Genomic DNA, 18,510 nt, shown 5'->3' on the forward strand with positions numbered 1-18,510 from the left:
GTGATGTTGAACATCTTTTCATGTGTTTGTTGGCCATCTGTATGTCGTCTTTGGAGAAATGTCTATTTAGATCGTCCACGCATTTTTTGATTGGGTTGTTTGTTTTTCTTTGATATTGAGCTGCGTGAGCTGTTTGTATGTTTTGGAGATTAATCCATTGTCAGTTGCTTTGTTTGCAAATAGAATATGCTCTTCCTAAATCAGATGAGTGTTGAAGTTTTCTCCCCCAAAAGTAGACTTCAAAATTATATTTCCATTGTTTTAACTGTTACTGTTTCTATTTTTGAACGCACAAGGCCATGCAGTGCAGAAGACTTCAGGAAATACTTTGCAACTACATGATGCTATTATCCTCTGCGACATATATGTGAATGCCTTCTCCAGAATGCCATGTGCAAAACATCTGTGCCCATCTTAAGGATGGCCTCTTCAGAATGCCCTGTGCCTCCATGGAGGCCAGTGTCTTCTAGTCTTCCCTGATATTAGGACAGGAAAAGAGTTTTAGACTCGTGACTGCCTACAGGCATTCAAAAGAGCTTTCACGTAGGGTTTTCTCCACTGACCCAGTTCTTCTCAACTGATCTGTGGTGGAGGACCAAGTTTTATGTTGTTGCTGTTTGTGTGCAAGCTTCTTGGTTTTTAAGAACTCAGGACATACTTCATTTTGACCTCCTAATAATTTTGCTGCTACATTAAAAATGAATTACTTAAAGAATTAAATCCCCCTTTTTGCATTATTGTTATTGGGCTCAAGAGACATTAAATTACTCTGTAAAATGACTATGCAAGTTGCGAAGCCCTTCTTCTCAGTTTCCATACTCACCTTGACTGGGACTGATTGCACCCAGTCCGGGGACTGCTCTTTCCATAGCACCGCTCTGGCCTCCTGTGACATATATTTGCAGAAAAAGCAAAATTTTCTTCCTCCTGCGAAGGAAGCTGAAGCTTTCCAGGGGTTTGCTTTCTAACTGCTTCTGGTTTACGACTTGGCGTTTGGAAGGAAGTGAGCGAGGCAGTAGATGGGAGCCGTGAATCGGAGACACGATGTTCTCACGATTAAATTAGCCCACGAGGAGTTTTGATCAGTAAGAATTTGACTCCACGCAGATTTTTTAAGCTGGTTGAAAGTTTTGGATGTGGCCTGGAGGCAGCAACCCGAGAGAGGACGAGATGAGCGCCGTGGAGCCTTCTTTAGGGAGTTGCGCGTAGCTGTGTGGAATGGAAAATGCTTCTCTGAGCTCTTATCAGTCAGTCCCTGGTGAAAAAGACATGGTTCTTCACCTGAAGCTCCGAGTAACCATGCCTTAGACAGAAATGTAGAACTTTTTCAAACAAAAGCAAGATTTCCCCTACTAAGGAAGGGCAGGTACTTCCATTGTACAACTCTGTGTGGACTGACATATGGATAGAAAGTGACATTTTACAAAATACTTCCAAATGCATTACTTCATTTTATCCTCACTTCAAGGTTCAAGGCTAGGTGGACATTTAGGATGCTGATCTATAACCAGGGATAAACTGGGATTTAAGTGCGATCAAGGCAGCAGGATAAGGAGCGGAGTGGAGATTCAGTAGCCATACTTCTGGTTCCTTTGCATGGACCTAGCATCTGTACCACTGCTACTCAGTATGTACTGAGACCCCAGAATGAATGTTTATTGCCATTGAGTTAGCGTGAACTTTTCCTGAGGATAAAAATAATCATAATAGTCCCTCTTTTTTAAAATTTACTATCGGTTAAAAAAAAAAAAGGAAAGAAATGAGATTTTCTTGGCAGTTTTAACCTTACCTAAGTACTTCCTGAATTGTTTCCCTTTCCTTTATTATTCTATGTGTAATAATTAATACCTATACTTCTTAAACCATGCATCTTCCTCAGAGATGCTTCACAAGTAAATTAAATTGTGTTCCATTACCCTGGACCACAATGATAATTATAAATTAGGAATACTTCAACCAGGAAAAAAAAGTTACTCATATACTTGTTTTCATCTGTAATATTTCTTCAACAGCTTGATAATTACATGGTATCCAGTGGCATGTGGAAAATATCTATTAAAAAGCATAATGAGAAAAGAAAACTTACATGTAATGTGTATATTCAAGCAGCTTTATTTCTGCTAATTATTGTTTAAATCTGCCCTCTATACTTATAATTTTAACCTTGTACAAGTTTAGCAAAAGTAAAATACATGAGTCCTAACAATCTGTAATATATTTTTAAACTTAAAAAAATCAAGAATCTGTAATAAGTAAATCAGTGGTAGAAAATTTACCTTAGAAATCTTTTGCCTAATATTCAGTATAAATCATTCTCAGATGGATTAACTTGGTGTTCAAAGGAACATATGCGTATTTTTTGTTCAGCCGTCATTACTCCATTTCTGTACACAAATGTAGTAGCACTGTAAATCTTTATTTATATAATAATGCATTTTGCATTTTTCTTATTCAAATGTTCGTTATAGAAAAATTGAATATAACACTAATTATTTCCATCGTATATATTCAGTAAGGATCACAGAGGCTTTTGTTTAGTTTTATATTTTTAGTGTCAAGACTTTCATGATAAACATTATCTCTGTCCCAATAGTTTCATCTTATGTCTGTATTTGTTCTTTTTTTTATGAATAACTACTTAAAAAAATTTTTTTAACATCTTTATTGGAGTATAATTGCTTTACAAAGTACAATCCTGACATTATAGTAATTTATCTTTACGAATCACATCCTACTGCAGTATCTCAAGTAGTTGTCATAATTGTTCAGTGAAGTCCAAGTACAGGCATTTCTGTCTCTATTTTATAGAGGAGGGAGACTAGGAGAGTAAAGACAAGATCAGCAGTAAGATCCGATAACAAGCAGAGTTGAAGACGTTCACAGAGGGAGGAAAAGTGGGTCAATATATTGAATTGATTTTTTTTTTTTTTAACCTCAGTCTTTGCTAAATTGAGGAATATTCTCCATTTTCAGACTTTTTAAGCAGATGGATCGCAAATGCTGGATCAGGTAGTTCATATCAGGCCCTAGTTGATTAAATAAATGTAAGAAAATTGTCGGAACTGTAGTGCATTGATCTGTCTTTAGTTTTGCTCTTTACAGTTTTAAATTTAAAAAATAAATGGTGGATAAAAAAGTTAATCAAGGACATGAGATTCTGCCATCGGAGGACATCCAAGGGTCTATCAAACCCTCCTTAATCACGTGTGTGTGTGTGTGTGTGTGTGTGTGTGTGTGTGTGTGTGTGAAGTACTGTATAAGACCTAGGAAAACAGGAATAAGAAAGCAGGTCTGTCTCTCCAGGGCTCTGTCTCTTGGGGAACACAAAGGTACCAATGCACAAATTACCCTGGGCATAGAAAACGAGGTATCTGAACTCCATCTCGGCGGTTCAGAGGATTGGGGAGGACAAACCCGAGATACAGGATGTTTTTTTGTTTAGTTTGTTTTCTTTTTACTTAATGCTATTAAAACTTAAAAGAATAGAAATTGAAATAAAACAAGCACTCCTGTTTTACAATGTGGATTAAAAATTTACTAAATTTCCTGCAACAGATTTTTTATTGAGAATGTGGAATATGGTGATAAAAAGAACCCAGCTCTTAAGGAGTTTATACATTAAAGACGGGTATGGGATTGGGTAGGAAAACAACTAAACCAGATTTTCATTATAAAGCAGAATTGAAAGCATTTTGTCATAGAAATTCAAACAACATGCCATGTGGGAAAAATAGGATTGTTAAGGCTTCAGTAAGAGGGAACTTGGATTAAGTAGAGTTGGTTGTCAGTTGGTGGGTAAGATGATGGAGGACGTGTCTGGAAAAGATGGAGATGCTCTGCTCGGGCAGTGGTAATGACCCACGTGCCTGGGACATAGAGGGCCCTCTGGGATGTGGTAGGAAAGAGAGACTGGGGAGATGGCACATGGCCACATGGAGCCGAGTGCTTAGGATTTGGAGTTAAACCCAGAGACCATGGGGAGCAATTATTTGATGAAGGGTGTGACACAATTCAGTGCATGTTTTAGGGAGATCATTTCTGACGTGCACTATAACAGCCTCGATGATGTGAGTTATTAAAAGCGGAAAATAACTGGGGAGTTTTGTGATAGCCCAAGTGAAAGATTTGAAGATTCCAAGTTAGGATTATTGTTCAGAGAGACTGGAGAATGGGTTGATACGTTAGAGGTAATGAGTGTGTATTCCTTCGAGCGGGAGATGATGGAGCCATAACAGATTACTACACAGAATCTACTCTAGGTGTATGTGAAGTATGCTTTTCATACTGGCCTTGTAGGTTATAACTCAGTCCAACAGTTTCATGTTTCTTACATCGTTGCCGTACACAGTGCTGGCATAGTGACATTGGATTCGCATAATACTTAGATCTCCTCCCTGCTTCTTCTTTTGCCTTATCATGAGCTGGACTCAGCTAAGAGGGCTGTGCTCCTCACTGTTTGTGCTCATTTGCCAAAAAAAAAAATTTATATTTAATGTAAATATTTACTTTGGAGTCACAACAAATATTTCGAAAAGGATTTAAGGACACAGTACAAGTGAGTTTTGTCTGGTGATTAATCAAGATTTTGTTGTTATTGTTTAGGTGAATTACAAGATCATGTTTACAAGGATATTGGCAAGTGAAATAGACATAACAACATGAATTCTACTCTGCCCCAAATAGAGTGCAAATCTTTGTTTTTTATTGTGTTTTTCAGTTATTGCTTATTTGCTCACTTACCATGTTGTGGGACCGCAGAATTCTTTTTTCCTGGCCAGAGGTTTTCACTGTGGAGAGTCCTACTCTATTCCATAATCATCATTGACAAAGACTGTGCATGAGTGTATGTGTGCTTGTGTGTGTGCATTTGGCGGGGGTAGGAGTGGGGCTATATAGACACGTGTCTTAAGAATGCCATTCAGTCCTTCTACACTTGTAGCGTTTTTCTTTTCTGAGCATGCTCTTTCTGCACAGAAGGATAATAGTTTTTCCTAACAGCATGGGTTTCACCCCACGTATTAAGGTTAGTATCGTGGGCGTAGCCTCACAGATTCAGTGTCTGCATCATCTGATAATTATGTATCCATCTTAACATTCCAGAGTTGGTCCTCCACTTTCAACTGCAGATGCTTCCACTAACCTTGCAAGGACACCCAGTCAAAACTCACAGCAGTTTTACGCTCGTGAATTTTGGCAGTGGTTACAAGCCTAGTGATGGTCCCAGCTGGGAGAAAAGTGTCAGTGATGGGGAGGGTGGTAGATTTCAGGGCTCCTGCAATAGATGTATGGGTGTGTCTGTGTAGGTGGGGGGCGAGCGGTGATGGTGGTGGCAATTAGAGGTAGAAGAGAAGAATTCTGATCCTTGAAGGAGTGGAAAAACAAGTAGTATGAACCTTTTTTACCTTTAAGTTCTTACGCTGTCAGTAATGGAGAACCACTAGCAATACCACATAACGTCAGATACGGCATCAGAGCTCAGGCTGGAGATCAGTCAGGGTTTCATGTGTATTCTGTATTGAAAGGAATGCCTCCTCTCTCCCTTACCTGAATACCCCAGGAACACATGGTATCCCCACGCTGTGAAGACAGCAGTCAGTTGATAGGAATTAGTTAAATGAATCATAAGGGCTGGTCCTATAAATGGGAGCCCCTAGTGATATTTAGAGAGATAGCAAACCTTTGATTAAAGACACAGCCTGTGTATAACTTCTGTATGTCTGTGGTCATCAAGGGCGAGGAGGGGTTGGGAGAATGACTGTGAGAAGTGTGTGTAGGGGGGACTACTTGAGGTATTAGCTGCTTAAAAGCAACTTACTTTCACCTATCATCTGCATTTGTCTCTGGACTCAAGTTTTTGCTCTGTGTTGTTGAGTGTGGTTTATTGCTGTTCTGTAACGTCCAGAAAGGTCCCTTCTGGTACATCATAAAACGTGTTGATGGAAACCCCTGGAAACACTGAGCACCTTTGAGATTTGGGGAGTGATCAGGTGGGAGTGGTTGTCTGTACCCTTCTGCCCTGAGTTCTCCTTTGTGGCAACTTTAATGTCTTCACCTCACAGGACACAGCTTCTCCCCCAGAGGCAGGATCCCCATTGTAGGGAGTGGAGGACGGGATTTCCACCAGCCTAATGGTTTTCATACTCCTAGCTCTGCCATGGAGAGCTGGCAGCATGACCAGCAAAGTACTTTCTCTGCCTCAGTTTCCTCATCTGTTAAAGGGATAATAAAGTCAGTCAGTGTGAGCGCGGAATGAGTTACTATGTAGAGAACATTAGCAGTAGTTCCTGGCACATAGGGAGTGCTCAGTAATTCAAACTATAGTCATTCTTAGCTTGCTTCGTCTTAAATTAGAGGGAGATATGTATGTAATAGTCACCCTGAGAATGACTTAAGAAAATTAAATAATTCATTACATTTCAAGAATACAACTTCTCCGTATGCTGGATAATCATGCTGCAGAGTGATTCACTAGTTAATTCCACACTGAACAAAGCTAAATTAAAACTTGTGCCAGAAATTAACTTTTCTGTATCATTTCGTCCTAACTGAAAACTACAGAAACTAAAGGATAAATCAGGTATTTAAGTGTTCTGAAGCCGAGTATAAACATAGCTGTTACAGTGCGATGGAAGAATCACTTAGAGAAATTCATGGTACAAAAGCAGTATCCTCAACAGCTGAGGATGGAAATGGGCTGGGCATCCACTTGCCTAAGTTTCCCATATCTCATATTTTTTGAACCTTGTCTTTCAAAGAATGCAAACGTAGTTCTGCAGGGCAGTGAACAGCCTTGTTATTTGGTAAATTGGGTTTTTGCGTTTGTATTAATTGCAGTCCAGCATCACGGTGGTTACAGAGGATGAAAGATTGTTGAAATTACAGATTGAGCGCTGTATTTCTCAGGTTATGAAGTTCAGGGAAATATGTAATTATTTCTGAGTTTCCTCAGGTTCCTCTGTTCAACATAATGTTCTGACATACAGAAGGGACAGTTCCAGATATGAAATGCAAATCAGTAGGGCCTGCCCCCGGGCCATAGCCGGGGTTAATCATGCAAATCTAATGCAGTTCTTGGTATTTCAAGAAAGGTTTTAGTTGAAGTCTCAGGCACGTATTGATTTAAAATTCCTACTTCAGAGAGCAGTGTAATTTTTCTTTTACAGCTTCAAATTTTAAAATATAGAACAGGATTTGGAGACCAATTTAGTGACTGGACATCCATCCATCCTTAATAATCCTGAAAAGTTGTGGGAGTTGGGAGGGAAGGGTACCCTTAAAGGATGTGGCGATTTCTAAGCATATTAAAAAATATATTAGATCTAAAGTTACAAATGTTCTGTAGCAAGTCCCTTTGCTTGGAATACGATCAAATCAACCAATTATGCATGGTTACTGAATGTCTGCTCTGGTCAAAGAAGATGGCTAAAACTGGCAAGGACAGACCAAATCAAAAATAACACTACAACGAGTTCCTAACTTTGGGAATGATATAAAATTCCTTTGGAAATGAGACTGTTTACAGGAAGAAATGAAATTGTCTCGCTCACAAGTGCAAGCTGACACATTCTAATAGCCGTTTCCACTGTGCACAAAACGCGTCAGCTTATCTTTCCAAGAACAATAAAATTTCATATGCTGCTGCCTGACATAAGAATTATTTTTACGTATCTCCGTATCGCTGACTCTCTTGTAAGTTAATCTCATCTCACATGAATTTTTCACCAGCTTCACTCTGATGTTGATAAAGGAGATGGTTCCATCAAATACATCTTGTCAGGCGAAGGGGCAAGTTCCATTTTCATTATTGATGAGAACACTGGGGATATTCACGCTACCAAGAGGCTGGATCGCGAGGAGCAGGCCTACTACACCCTTCGAGCCCAAGCGCTGGACCGGCTCACCAACAAGCCCGTGGAACCCGAGTCGGAGTTCGTCATCAAGATTCAGGACATCAATGACAACGAACCTAAATTCCTGGACGGCCCATACACTGCAGGAGTTCCTGAAATGTCTCCTGTGGGTAAGTAAAGAGCAAGTTGGTCTTGTGCCATCTGATTTTAGGAGGTTTGTATTTCAAATTAAATCACCATAAATACTGGGGAAGAAATCACATTAGCATTTGTATAGAAATTGCCATTTAGTGTGAGGGGAATGTTTGAGTTGTGTTAGTAGCCAGTATCCAAATTCTATTTTTTGACACATTATTTTATTTATACGGAAAATTAGGAAATTCTTCCTTTTACACAGCTGTCTCAGTGTCTTCAAGAAATTACGTAGGTCTTACAATCCCTTTTCAATTTAATATTTAAAATTAAAAAATGATTCAAATTATACCTAAGAAGTTAAAAAAAAAAAGACAATAAAATTACTATCAAACCAAAAAAAAAAAAATCATTCTAGACACAGCCCTGTGATGATCTATTACTTTTCTTTTTCTTTCTCCCCATGTTAAAATAATAATTCACTATTCTAAGCATCTCTCTGGGGCCAGGGTATCAGGCAGGCCAGCAGTGTAACCAGGCTAATATTAGGATCAGCTGATCTATTTGCTTATAGAGTATGCTTGAACCTGTAAATGTCCATGCACCGGCCACCACTAATCTTTTTGTGATTTCTCCAGAAATTTAAATGCATGAAAATTTATACTGAATTTATAATAACGGTAAAGTGATACTCAGTGTGAGATATATAAAAGAATAATGAAGGCTGTTTTACTCAAAGGCCTTTTGACGTTGCCCCATTACTGGAAAAATAGAAAGTAAATTACCTTTAGCATATACTGTATTTCAAATACTATTAAACTGTCTTTTAAATTCCACTTATTTAGGTACCTTTGGAGTAGTTTTCAGCCAGTATGTAATTTAGGTGTGGATGATCTTACAAAATAATAATAAAAAAACAAAATTGTGGGGCTGGAATAGAGACCAGTTGATTTATATCTTTTATTTCCTGTTGTTTATAGTATTGAAGGGGGAAGTTTATTTAAAATAATAATCGAACTTGTATTTTAACACGTATTTCAACTCAAGTCTCTTACTTGAAAATTTTACCCAGTTTGATTTGTTTTACTTGATTGATTGATTGATTGATTGATTGTGATTTGTTTTACTTTAAATAAAAGTCATGCGTTCATTCCAGCTTTTGATCCACACATCTGCTATGCAGGGGAGTGGAATTGCAAAGATGTGTATTACATGTGCCCAATTTAGTGACCCTAAATTTCTGTTCCAGTCAGATTGGAGAGGGAACATTATTTTGGGACTGTGGCTCAAGCTGCTAAAGAAATACGAACTGAAAATAAGCCAGAGGAATCGATGCTGGTGGACAGGAAGAGTTCTGAACTGCAGCGGCAGCATCTCACTATAATTATCTTCTGTGTAAATATTTCTTTGACCAAGCAGGCTTATTCACACTTTCTCAATACCGTCCACTCCTTCAGAGTGCTTCCTGCTGCTTAACAACGATGGTGACAGCAGCAACAGCAAGATTTGGGAGGTTTTAGAAAAAAGAGAAGGCATGTTGTCCTCCCCAAAGTAGTAATGTTTAGAAAAACAGGAGGTTTTGAGGTGTGTTGAAGCAATTCAGTTCAATGCCATCATTCTCCTGGGCATTTTGGGCATTCTTCATGGGCTTGCTAAGGTTTTCCTTTCCTGTGTAGAACCCAGCAGTGCAAATTGGATTACTGTGAGCTTTTTGTTCTAGAGGCTGAATAATGCACTGTAGTTTTGGTTCCAGTGGTACCACTCTGATATCAAACAGCATGATTATTATGTGCATGTGTAAGTTATTTTAGTTATTAGATTCCAACAGGTTCAGAACTTTTTAGAAAATGATTTCTCAGTGTCTTCAGGATTTACTTGACACTAATTGAGGTCACTTGGTTGATATCAAAATTTGAGCTAAGAACAATAAATATCTACGTAAAATGTATCCTATGGATTTATAGTGACAGCTTATCAAAGTGTTTAATTCTAACCAAATAGTTATAATAGCCACTGAATAGTATGGTATATACAACACAAGTTTTCAGTATTTATTATTCAGGCCTTTTTTTTTTTTTTTTCATTGAGAACTAACTAAGATTTGAAACACACTCATAAGTCCCTGGGATCTCTTATTTGTTGCCAGAAGAGCATAGATAAGCATGAGAATACAAGTGTGTGTGTGTGCGTGTGTATGTATAGTAAATTATTTAACAAACACTTCAGAAAAAAATTATACACAACAAAATTTACTGAAGTATAGTTTTCATTATTTTGTTTGTTTCAAGGTGTTTTCTTTTCCAGTGAAGTAGGAAATCAGTACTTACCCATATCATGAGAATAAATATTGCTGTAACGATGGTGCTGTAAAGATGTTCTCTATTTCCTTATAGAGGAAATAGAGAACATCAAAGTCATTGATTCTAACATTTTAAAATAGTCAAAATCTAATTGTTAAAAAGATTTTAAAATATACATCATTCACTGTTTGGTCCTACGAAGCATCCATAGAGCACAGTCTCCTAAGTCTATCAAATAAAAAAAGTAAAACTTCAGAATTTACAAAATGGTCGTGTGTGTGTGTGTGTATGTACAACCCACACATACATATTCAAATTTTCCACCCAATCTGAAAGGAAATAGAATTGGTGAGGGAAATCATAATCTGGAAAAGAGAATAGACTTATAATAAGATGGGCATTGGTGACTTATTTAAGGCATTTAGAAAGGGAGATCTACATAGGAATATATCTAAAAGAGATGTTAGACTAAAAATGCCATATTTTCAAGAATTTATTAGAAACCAACTCGAACCTTAAAAGAATACAGAAAGGGATTTTTCCCATCCCCATCAGCTAGGACATAAATGACAGAATAGCATGTGCTTAAATATTTAAACTAAGCAAATGTGTGTAGCTAATATTTTTAAGATGATATTCCAAATGGAATTAAAAAGAACAGATCACACTAAATGCTTTCCATATGGAATAAGTGAATGCATCGTAAAAGGAAGAAGCAATATGACATTCTATCATATGAAATGTAGAAAAACAACCAATGCTGTGATTTTTCAAGTTGCTATGCTTTTTCCCCTTTGGGAGGGTTTGGTTTAAACGTTCATTTCATGCTTTTGTTTTTAAATCAATTAGTGAAAACAAATGAAAAATTAAACTACTACAGGAAGAGACAGAGTAGCCACTTAATATCCAGTTAAATGTATCAGCTGAATATTCTTTATTCAGTTAATGAAGTTTCAGTTTCTGTCTGGCTTTACTTTGCTACAGCAGTGAGGTTGCCTCAGTGATTTGAGTGTCACGATGTTAGTATTTGTCATGCTGCCTTCTAGACAGTGATTGAGACTTATAGAGATTGCTCTTGATAAAAATTTATTACCCAACCCTGATGGATGAGATGCCTAAAATTTGAGTCCCATCCACTTCTGAATATATATCCCTGCCTAACTTGCATCATCAGTCTTATTTTTTGCCAACATATTTTCATGTCCCTTAAATATTTCTGAAGGATGAATTTATCATTTATCATCTTTTGGGGTTTGTCTTAGGCAAAAAAAAAATATGATATCAATTTTTAATGTACCTTAGAATAAGAAAAATTAAAAATGAAAAACAAATCTAGTGTAGAATCTTTAGCGTTTTGTGAGTTCTTACGTTTTGTGGCATTTGGGAGTTTTTAATTCATTGGTTTTGGGATTGGCACGTAGGGACCTCAGTGGTACAAGTGACAGCAACGGATGCTGATGATCCTACGTATGGCAACAGCGCCCGAGTGGTCTACAGTATCCTGCAAGGACAGCCGTACTTCTCAGTGGAGCCAAAGACAGGTAAAAATTGACATGCAACTCTCTTTGTAAAGTCATCATTTATATCTTGGCATAGAATTAATAATAGTTATTTTTATTCAATATAGTTGGAATTGATAACAGACACTATTTTTACTGTGGTTCTCTCAATATGTGTACCATGGCAATAAACAGCATATTATTTATAGAGACATTAGCACATTTTAAGAATATTTTATTATATTTATCAGTATTCCTACCAAAATTAAACAAAATATTAGATATTGAAAAGTATTTCAGCTGTTATCTCTTGACTATATAAGAAGATGTTGATTATTCATCTCTAAATTTTTTTTGCTTTGTTTTCTTTAATTAATTCACATAGGAATTACACACAGTAAAATTTAAATCTTAAGCAAAATCTCCTTGTCATGCAGTAGAATATGTGCTAGGTTCAGCTTGTCCTTCCTGGGGCTGGTTTTTCTCAGGGAAATTAGTTGAAACATAACAATTAGGATGATGATCTGCTAAATCAAAAACTAAATTAAATGACTTTTAATCTCAGAAAAAAAAAAATTATGAATTGCAAAGCTGCCTGGATAGAATATGTGGTTGGTTGGCTAGATATTCTGTTTTGCTTTGAAGAGGAAATAGTTTATATACCGTAAGACTATAATTTGGAGCACTGTTTTCTTGGTTATAAAATAATATTTTATCTATCCTGCTCCTCTGGCTCTGGGTATAGGGAAGTGTGGGCGGGTGCGAAGATGGGTGGGTGTGAGCCATTGATTTTCTTCATCACTGTGAAAATCCAAAATTTCTCTATATTTTAATAATTTTGCCTTTAGCATGGAGAATAATTCTTCCTCAAATAGCAAGTTTGTGATTTTGAAAATTTGATAGTACTTATGATCCTAAATGAATATTTTAATGCCACTTACCCTGTTTTTCATATTATAAAAAATGGCAATATCAAATCATTCTCAAATCACTGTGGGGGGGATAAACATTTTAAGTGTCTTTTGAGAATGACAGTTGTGCAAAAACAGACCAGTAAATTCGCTGCGAGCTCATCATTCATTAGAATTTTCATAGAGGCCGTGACATATTTTTTACCAATGTTGTGATAAAGTCTGGAAGCTGCCTAGAAAGTCTGATAGAGGAGAAATAGTTCTGTTTCAGCGAGTATTGAAGGAGAAGTAAATGAAAGTATCTGGTTTATGATCTGAATACTGGGAACGTAGAAGTTGTGCTCATGGTTGATTTAATGATGGATCTGAGAACCTAAATTCAGACACCCACCCATTCCCTTCTATATCTACTCTTTGCAGCCTAGAAAGACATTGACAAGTTTCTGACAATTTGATCACAAATTATACACCTCCTGCATTATATAACCTGTTCAAAAATAGCATGTACTAATCCCAAGGGTTAAATATTTTGCTGCTACTAATGATTGGCTTGTGATTTTAGCTTTGCTGTAAGATAATAGGTGTTTCATAGGCCCTGTGTAGGTAAGACCTCACCTATTGAACAACTGGACGATAGTCTGTGTCATGGCATCACATGATTAGTAGTTCAAACTTCATTTTAATTTTCAATCTCAAGGACCGTGAATTACAGGGGGTAAAGTTTCATTTAATTTTGTTTTGGTTAAGAGTTTTTAATGCTGTAATCATGGTAATCATTGGGACTTCTCTTTCTTATAGTCATTCGTGCAGAGGTATTCTAGGAATTGTTGTGTCCTCTCTGCTATCATAATATAGAGAATGCATCCCCACCGCCCCCAAAAAAAAAAGGAAATCTATTTTTCTGACAAAAATGGATGGAGAATTTTCAGGCCTTACAAGCATGAAAAGCTGTGTAGACAGTTTGAGGTAGTCTTCCTTAGTTAGTGTATGATTCTTATCTATGTAAGAAATAACATTATTTCCCACATCTCCAAATCTAAGGCCTTTTGAGAAGAATGTAAAACTTTTGACAGGAAAAATGCTGAAAATATGTTAAATCAAGATTATGTAAAATAGGCCTAGGAAATCACTGTTAAATACATCTCTGAAAGTTTAACTTCTAATTTCTTTTTTAAAAAGGAGTAATATTAGTAATATTAATAATAACCATTACTATTTGTTAATCACATATCATTAACTTAGCCTGGCTAAAATCTCTGAGCATGTATTCCATCTGTAGCACACTTACAGGCCACATGACCAGAGAGTAAGTGTATTTTCTACGTTAATTTCTCAGTCCACAAAGCGAGGATGTGAGTAGCTGCAAAAAAACAAGTTGACAATTCAGCAAGCAAAGAGAATGGCACTAGAAACAAGATAATGTAGCATTAAAAGGACTGCAAAGATTCTCATCACCTATCTTCATAATGTCCCCAAGTTCACAGGGAGATCGAGAATTATTCTAATGTGTTTATCTAGTCTGTAACCTGCAAGCAAATAGATCCAGTTTTTCAATCTATTTCATATATGGCAGGACTGGCTACATAATTCACTCTTTGCAATGAAAATGCAGGCTTCTTGTTCTAAGATTAGTAGGATTTCAGACGTCATCAGCAGAGCAGAAACCAAACATGGGGACAGTGTGTGACTGCACAAACCACACGGCCATGAAGTTGGCCTTGAAAAATGGTTGGAGTGTCAAATATCACTTGTCATTTAGGAGTTCTGTAATCCTTTGATGTTCCAGAAGCTTCCATCTCTACTATTGTTGGCTCTTCTCCATGTTTTTATGGTTCTATTATATGCTTCACTTAGAGGTAGAGAAACCAAACATTACAAGACTTAGACAGAAAATTTAGAAAAGAATACAAACTTATTGGAGGAGATTCACCTGTACATCTGATGTATCTTGAACCCGACAGCATGAATAGCCCAGCCCTGTGTTACCTGACTGGTGTGGTTGCCTAGACTCCTGGGACTAATCCAGAGCTTCAGAATGGACTTCAGAAATGTACACATCCGAATTCTTAAAGAGATTCCATGATAACAGAATATGCTTTAAAAAAAAACACAAAACATTGATGGCGGGTAGGAGATTAGAAAATCATCTGAAAATTTATTCCCAGATCAAAAACTGGACAGTTTTTGCATAATACTAGTGATAAATTTATGTTTCATACACAATACTTTTTTGTGGACATGGATTATAAATAGAAAGTTCTGGGTTACTGGTCAGATGTACATCTATAGAAAAATGATTATTCAGAAAGCCTAAAATCTGAGCCAGTCTCTTTTCTAAAGAGTTACAGGATATATTCTTCTCATCATAAGTGGCTTAAAATTATTGACTATTAAAATTAAATATTATCATCTCCCATGAAAACCTCACAGAACTGTAAGGTTATGATTAGGCAAGACTGGCCTTTACCACTTCAGAGACATAGTAAAAACTGTTTGCTGTGTGTGTGTGTGTCTATATAATATACAGCAAAATGCAGATCAAATCCAACGTATGAGAATTCTTTTCCAAATGTAGACAGTTTATACTCAAAAGTAAAAAGCTAGCAAAAGCCATAGAACTAGAAATCTATTATGTTTGAATGTTCTTATTTAAATTCACTTCTCTCCCAGTTATTTCATTCTTGTAAAAACTATGTTTAATAATTGAGGTATTTGGAAATTACCTTTGCCCCCTGCATTTCTTTGCAAACTTTGTGATGATTTTTGCTTTGGAGAAGTGTTATATATAGGATCACTTGTAAAGAGACAATTAGACGTGTGAAAAATAAGTGAGTAACTTTGACTACCACACTTCTCCCCTGATAATTCTGTGTTTTCTTTCAAATAACACTGCTGAGCAAAACCATGAGAAGTTGAGGCGGCTGTGTTTTCTTTGCTGATTAGTTGAGATGTTATGGACCTCTCTCCATCATAATACATGCGCAAGGGTCCAAACTCACTTACACATATTGATTTTGGAAGGAAAATGAGAGATGAATAGAAATTAAAAATTAAAACTGAATGAGTATGAAATTTTGCTAGACCTTCACTAATATTTGATCTATATGAAATGCACCATTAGTCAAATATTCAAGATTGTCAATGCTCAATGTATAAAAAAGTATTACAAGTAAAGATGATTAACATCAAAGAAAAAAAGGAAGGTGGGGGGGGGTGGAGGGGGAGGGAGAGAGAGAGAGAAAGAAAGAGAGAGAGTAAGAAAGAGAGAGAGAGATGTAAGTCCCATAACTCTTAGACAAAGATTGTTATGCTTGGTAACAGCGTGTCTTACTGAGGTCAGTACTCAATGTTTTATATATTAGAGTTAAGGGAAGTATTGAAGAACAGACATGAAATGTTCATAGAATCATTATGGCTCTAAGAAGAATATTTATGTCTCACAATTATCAATGAACCAAATGGATATATGACTATGTTTCTTTTGATTGTCATTGTGATGTTTCAGAGGTTAACTATAAGCAGTGTGTAGATAACCGAAAGAGTTCAATGAAGGGGTTACTTAGAGAGACCTTGTATTGCTGTGCTTGTAGCAACAGTGTCCAGTATAGTGTATTAGAATAAGTGATTGTTAAAACAACAGCAATAACAACAAATGGCCTACTCAAAGAAGTATAATTTAAATGCTTAAAGTACTGATATATTGTTGGGGTGTGTGTGTGTATATATATGTGTACGTATTTGACAGCTACTGCTTAGAGCTAAATAACAATAAGGTTGCTTAAGATGCTGTGAGTGTTACTCAGCTTGGAATCTTGAGAACCAGTAACATATTGTTTAAGCTATTCTTAAACTGTTGAAAGATTTTCTCATCTCTTCCCCACTCCTAGAATATTTACGGAACTGTAGAATATTGTGAAGAATAGGGCAGGCCTGATATAGTATAATGTAGGCTTGTAACTTATACTAAGGGCTGAAATATAACACACACAGACCATTTTTACATGTGTCCATTGAAGAATCAGCATTTAAACAATTTAAATTGGCAGCTTTTAAAAAACATTTTATAAATTTGGAGGATATAAAAACATTTTTATGCTGAACATGAGGGAAAAAAAAACATTTATCCCAACTTGTTTACAATTATGTTCTCCCAAAGAATCATCCTTTATCAAACAGCCCAGTTTTGCCCCTGAGAAGTCCATGATACCAGAGTTCCTGTTCCTCACATCCGAGTCATTGGGGATTTAAATTCTGACTTAAACTCTAAAAGTTAGAATCTGTTTAATAAAATGATTAGACATTTTTCAAACGAAGTCGATAAAAGGGTTCCAGCTAGGTAGGTAAGACGTCTTCATTGGAAATGATGGAAGTACAAGAAATGATTAAGTAGGATTCTAGACTCCTTCTGGTATCTAATTAGCAAAGATGGCCTCATATTGCTAGTTTCGAGATCTGTATAGGGCAGTATTGAATACATAGGTTTTCATTTGACATAATCTCTATGTGCATATACTAAGTATATTAAGTATATAATGTCATTTTATATATTTACATATAGCATAAACTAAATTCTATCCCATAAAGATACTATTGCCTAATCATTTATGTAATAATTAAATAGTTATTAATATAAAACCACTGATTTAGTGCAGCAATGATTATTGAGTCAAGCTTTCCTACCAAGCAACATGAAGTTCTGAAATCAATTTTTCATACCTCTGAAGTCTTAAAGGCTATCCGTATTAAATGCAGTTGGTTCGAAAGAAACAATACAACACATCAATATTCTTAGTGTCTTGATTTCCATTAACACAATCATTCTCATCTATAGTACTTTTTCTCAGACCTTTAGATACAGCATAAAGTCATCCAGCAGCATAGTTTGGAATGGTGTTTTGTTTATTTAACATAAATAACTCTCATTCTTTTTATTTATGGAATAGTTATTTTGCTGGAAAAGAGGTAGTAGCTGGAAGAGAGTTAGGGACCATAGCTGAAAGGTTTGTGGTGATTTCACATCACTGGGAATTAAGTTGTTGGAGAGGGTGAAAGAGAAAAAGAGAGGTTCATTGTCATATACTTGTACAGGCCACTGCCCATTCTTCTAGAGGAGTGTATTTTATTTATTATAAGTTGGTATTTCCTGAACCATACATTTCCGTAAAATCTAAAGATAATCCTCTCTCTCCGCTCTTCCGCATTACAGCGTTTTCTGTGTTTATGATATTGTATATAATTATTATATCCCTTTGGCCTTTACTATGCATTGCAATTATTAAAAGGAAAAAAAACCAAACAAAAGGCAACAACTCAAGAGCTATTTTCTACCTATATCAGTGTTCTTCGCTAGTATAAATGCAGTGATTCATGATGCATTTTACTGGGATTTGAAATTTTACAGGAGTCATCAAGACCGCCCTTCCAAACATGGATAGAGAGGCTAAAGACCAGTATTTGCTTGTTATTCAGGCAAAGGATATGGTTGGTCAAAACGGAGGACTCTCTGGAACCACGTCGGTCACCGTGACCCTAACTGATGTCAACGATAACCCGCCTCGCTTTCCTCGAAGTAAGCTGTTCTGTTGCACGCTGCAGCACATTAGTTTTCCTTTTGCCAGATTATAAAAATGTCTTTAAAAAGGAGTTTTTCCAAATACTTCTCAAACAAATAATTATCTTAACTACATTCTCCCCCAATTTTATCAGAGGCATGATTTTTAATTCAGTAATATGGAATAATAAGGGTATTGAAAATAAATAGAAGTAATTATATCTTTGTATTACTTCTATCTTAATATAATATGCTTTTTCTTTTGTT

At 36.3% G+C, this 18,510-nt stretch overlaps 1 protein-coding gene across 2 annotated transcripts in view; it reads left to right on the forward strand.

The window, feature by feature from the left end:
* CDH7 (cadherin 7) overlaps window positions 1-18,510 on the forward strand; it is a 129,158-nt gene that overhangs the window by 48,842 nt on the left and 61,806 nt on the right. For both annotated transcript variants that reach the window (XM_059894077.1, XM_059894078.1), the window contains 3 exons: window positions 7,726-8,020; window positions 11,704-11,823; window positions 18,094-18,261. In XM_059894077.1, coding sequence (XP_059750060.1) covers window positions 7,726-8,020; window positions 11,704-11,823; window positions 18,094-18,261 — 583 coding nt within the window. The remainder of the gene's footprint in view (window positions 1-7,725; window positions 8,021-11,703; window positions 11,824-18,093; window positions 18,262-18,510) is intronic.

The sequence above is a fragment of the Balaenoptera ricei genome, chromosome 14 (assembly GCF_028023285.1).
Source record: "Balaenoptera ricei isolate mBalRic1 chromosome 14, mBalRic1.hap2, whole genome shotgun sequence".
NCBI classification, from domain to species: Eukaryota; Metazoa; Chordata; class Mammalia; order Artiodactyla; family Balaenopteridae; genus Balaenoptera; species Balaenoptera ricei.